Source organism: Gasterosteus aculeatus, chromosome 3 (assembly GCF_964276395.1).
Source record: "Gasterosteus aculeatus chromosome 3, fGasAcu3.hap1.1, whole genome shotgun sequence".
In the NCBI taxonomy this organism is placed as follows: Eukaryota; Metazoa; Chordata; class Actinopteri; order Perciformes; family Gasterosteidae; genus Gasterosteus; species Gasterosteus aculeatus.
This window is the reverse complement of record NC_135690.1, coordinates 5,674,411-5,679,032: the sequence shown is the minus strand read 5'-3', so window position 1 is coordinate 5,679,032 and position 4,622 is coordinate 5,674,411. Positions and strand designations below refer to the sequence as shown.

At 41.3% G+C, this 4,622-nt stretch overlaps 1 protein-coding gene across 7 annotated transcripts in view; it reads left to right on the top strand.

Moving 5' to 3' along the window:
* Nucleotides 1-3,221: 3,221 nt before the first annotated feature.
* col15a1b (collagen, type XV, alpha 1b) overlaps nt 3,222-4,622 on the top strand; it is a 50,459-nt gene continuing 49,058 nt past the window's right edge. For all 7 annotated transcript variants that reach the window (XM_078098730.1, XM_078098727.1, XM_078098724.1 and 4 more), the window contains exons 1-2: nt 3,222-3,363; nt 3,579-3,643. In XM_078098730.1, coding sequence (XP_077954856.1) covers nt 3,353-3,363; nt 3,579-3,643 — 76 coding nt within the window. In that variant the 5' untranslated portion in view covers nt 3,222-3,352. The remainder of the gene's footprint in view (nt 3,364-3,578; nt 3,644-4,622) is intronic.

The following is a 4,622-nucleotide window of genomic DNA, read 5'->3' as shown; positions in this document are numbered from 1 at the left end:
TCAATGATTCCCTATTGTGACAAATACAATACCGAAAGGTGAATTGTTTTTTTGTCCAAGTGAATATGTTCACCTGTGAGCAAGCTGGATAGTTGTTGCCTCTCACGTAACTGGACCAGATCTCAGTCTCCAAAAATCAATCTCATCCTAAAACCATCGCTGACGGTCGGCAGACCAAAGAACAAAAGGAACTTGGCCTTGGATAAATAGCTTCCTGTTTGAGCAGTTAGCCGGGTTAGCACGCACAACAACAAAAACAACAACAACAAGCCAGGCCTGAAGCTTCGATCACTCACTGAGTTACAGCCCTGCTACATTCTCTGCTGTCTGTACTTCTCACTCTCTGCAAAAATGCACATAAAAGAGTGGAACTGTAAAAAAAAAACTTCCTAGAGCTTATGAGAAAAAAGGGAAGGGGTCGATAACGGGTTCTATGTGCAAATTTGGCCTAACATTCAAATATTTGCATAATCTTGCTTCTGTCATCTAAGTTGTCGCATTCAGACATCATCCCGCTTGATGTGTAGCATGCATATATATATATATATATATATATATATATATATATATATATATATATATATATATATATATATATATATATATATATCTGTATATATATACACACACACATATATAAAACAAGCGACACCAATTTAAAAAACCCTGAAATTGTCAATAATCAATAAGAAAATAAAAGTTTCATCAGAACAGATGTTCATTTAAAAACCGGTGGACTGCCAACACAGTTGAACAAGCTGTGCGTAAGATATTTGACATGTTATTGTTTTTCTGATGTGTCATTGTCACAAATAACATCCCAGCGTTCTATGATACATTAAGGCAGGGGTCTCAAACTCATTTCAGGTTCGGGCCAGATGCTGCCCACTTTGACCGGACGCGGGCCAGACCATTACGGTCGACGGGGAGAGTCTAGAGAGGGAGGGGTGGCAGCGCTGATGGTCCGACCGGCGAATGGTACGGCCGACGAGGGGGTGCCGCTGAGTATCAGTCAGACCCCTGCATTAAGGCCTCAACCAACAGCAGCTATTTGTACATGAGAAAGAATTATTTGGTTTCTAGATGGGTTGCACTTATACCACGTTATAGTCGGCCCACTGAGGACCGGACCAACAGTTGTGTGGATCGCCATGATCCTACTGAGCTCTCAGCTGCTCGTTTGTGGCTTTGATTGATTGACACAACATTTGGCTCACACAATAATGGCTCATAGTCTTTGAGTGTTCTGTGTCAATGTAATAATCAAGAAGGCTTTCCCACCACAACCAGTACTGTGTCCGGCTGGAGCTTCTGCCACTGTGTGCTCGATTGGGGAACAGTTTGTTTTCTGATCAAACACCTGCAAAACGATTCCATTCCCATCAGCCTCAGCTAAACTTACTCAGCGTGGTTACATGGATTCGAATAACTGGCTTAGTCGGACTGAAATCGAATTATCCGTTTCATGTAAACACCTTTGTCCGACTATGTGCGGTCCGACTAACACCCCTGTATAACTCGATCCGATCCAGTTGATAGTTCGACTATTGCGGCATGTAACGGTGAATCGGATGAGGAACTGGACTTTGCGTCTTTGCGCATGCTTGAGATCCCGACGGCGTCTTCTCTCCGTTATCAAATCAGACAATAGCGCCATTCGCATTCGCTGTGCTCCTATTAAAATCATGCACAAATAGTAGAGGGATGTAGCTTCACCTTGCTCTCCGTTCGCCATCTTTCTCGTAGTGTTGATGTTGTTGTTGGTAGTTGTTGGTAGTTGTTGGTAGTGGTGAAGCGGTCAAGCGGTAATGGCTGTATCACAACTAGTTGTGATGAAAACAGCGCCACTCTATCGTATCGGATATGACATGCTTTCGGCCAATGATTCGATTTATTCACTGCCATGTATATTGGGATAATAGCACCTCCCCCCGAAAGATAGCGTAGTCCGACTAAGCAAAGATTCGAATTATACCATCATGTAAACACACTCACTGTTTAGTTCCACGTGGTCCATGTTTGCGAGCTAACATATTAAACTGAGATGACACACAATTGATTCTTTTTCCTTTTGAATGTTGATAAAATAATCACTCTCTTTGGTTTTGTGTACAAGATCATTTTCAACATATTCACATCGTGTAAACCTTAAAGTAACTCAGCTCCTCTTCTTCCCACAGCTTACGTTGACCTTCTAGTAAAAACAGAGTTCTGGCTAAGAAGTTTTTTCTTTTCTTCCACTTATATCTGAGAGCTTAATCTGGACTAAGAGCTAAAAAGGGAAAACACAGGGAATGTAGTCCGGAGGGACAGATGATTGACGGGAGGGCCGAGAGGGCGGGGGAGGCGCGGGGGGACCCCCTTTTCTTGCTATTATCATCCCAGCTTGTGCAAATAGTGGATTTCATCACAACATAGATTATTTTCCTCTGTATTATTGCATGTTGAACTAAAAAAGATTTGTATTTTTATCTTTTGAATATATTTCTGAACAGAGGGTTTTAAATCAATTGTAAAGCCTCTTCTAGTTTTCATACTGGGAATAGAATTAAAATTGAAAAGTTAGGATTGCTCAAATTGAAACTTTTGAAGTGACAGTACCTTGAATCGGATACTTTTATTCCATCACAGCAGTGGGCCTACTGGCTGTTTTCTGGTTCTCAGGGCAAATAATAAGGCTGCTATGTGTAGTTTCCTGTTTGCACCCTATGAGCTATACATAGGTTACATACATAGAGGGCGGGACGTGGGTTTTCAATTGCCTGAATATTTTTTTTATTCTTCACCGCATCTCTATTAAACAGATTAAATCGGACATGCTATTTGTTATATACATATTTATTAATTAACTACTTATTAACATAACTTTATTTTGGAAAATGTATTCTCTGACTAAAACCTGCAGTTATGAATAAAATTGCTGTATTTCGCGTGGGATTGGAACGGAGATCACAGCTAAAATGAATACAAAAGAGGAGAGATTAAACATACATGTCAACCATTTAAAAGGGAACTTGAGTAAAGCGAGAGGTCAGGAGAGACGGTCCACTCAGAGTGTAAGGGGGGATGTTTTTTTCTTTTTCTTCAAGAGAGTCAGATTTCCCAACTTAGTGGGTCTGCGAGTCGCTCTGCTCAGAACTGAGAGCCTTTGTGCTGCGAGAGAGAGAGAGAGAGAGAGAGAGAGAGAGAGAGAGAGAGAGAGAGAGAGAGAGAGAGAGAGAGAGAGCAGCAGTGTGACTTCAGGTCTGCACTGAAGCACAGGGACCACGCAGTCTGACGGAATATCATCACACACACACACACACTTGGAGTTCACTTCCAAACCTGGATTTGTATTCCTTTGCTTGCTAAAATGTTTCAAAGGTGAGGTTTGAATTTTACTTTCAGAAAGCAGAGTGGACTTTCCTCGACTCTTGCATCCACTTACCGCCTTCACCTCAGCTACTCCTCAGAGTGGACCAACGCTGTAGCATCTTTTATTCAGCTTACTTTTTTTTACTTAAAACATTTTTACACCAGTTTTAATACATTTTATGTCTGCGTACTTTGCAACTTATGTGATCGATGTGTGTCCACAGGTGGTCTCTCGCCCTCCATCCGGTCCTGCTGTGTTGGCTGGCCGCTGCTCTGCAGGTCACAGAAGGTGAGGTTTATGTTGCTGCAGCTCTTTCCGGACACTCAGAAGCATAATGCGGCTGAGTCGGATCCACAGCAGAGGAATATGAGGGCTAATACAGCACCTGATTCAGCATTAGAGGAGATCTTTCTCATATTGGTACAGCTACAACTAATATTCAAATCCCGTTAGCACCACGATGCACTGATTTCCTTTCTTTGATGCTTCAGATGTGACTGACCAATGAGTTATATTAGGGCCAGTACATTTGTCATTTTAACCAAGAAAAAGAAAGAATATTCCCCATCTCGTGGCAGTAAAAACCTGTTTCAAATTCAAGGCAAAGAATTCTTTCTAAGCCCGATAGAATGATGTTGGTTAATAATAAGTAGGTGTAAGTAGGTGCTACCTTTCAAAGCGCAGACTCAATTTATCTAGTGTGTAAGGTGAAAAAGTTAGATTTTTGGCAGGGTAGATGGTGGTTTCTTTTTAAGTTCTTTCTAAAACCAAACCGAGTAAAAGTACAAAGAATGGATCCATCAGTGCTGATGAAATATGGATGAAATTGTATAAAATTTGGGAGGAGTAGTGGGCATTTCAGCGGCCGCCACACATTTGAATTCAAGTTTTTCAAATTTGAAAAAGAGTTAACTTGGTTATTATAGTAATGTGCATATTTGCGAGAAAACCTCAAATGCTACACGACTTTGATGACTCCTTAAGTAATCTCGTCCAAACATTATTTCACTACCGAATCGTGATTGATTGATCGTGATTGAGGCTGAGCACACCTCCAGTGTTTGAAGGTGAGAGCTGCTCAGCGTTGGCCGCGATACCCGGCTGAGTTTTAGAGGACTTACCAAAAGGATGCTGGGAATTAGGCAAAACATGCAAAACAAGTAATACAAAATTGTAACTGTTAATGGACCTTATCTAATGTGCCATACCCGAATCGATCTGACTCACTACTTTCACAGATCCAGTACGAAACCCTTCATGTGGACTT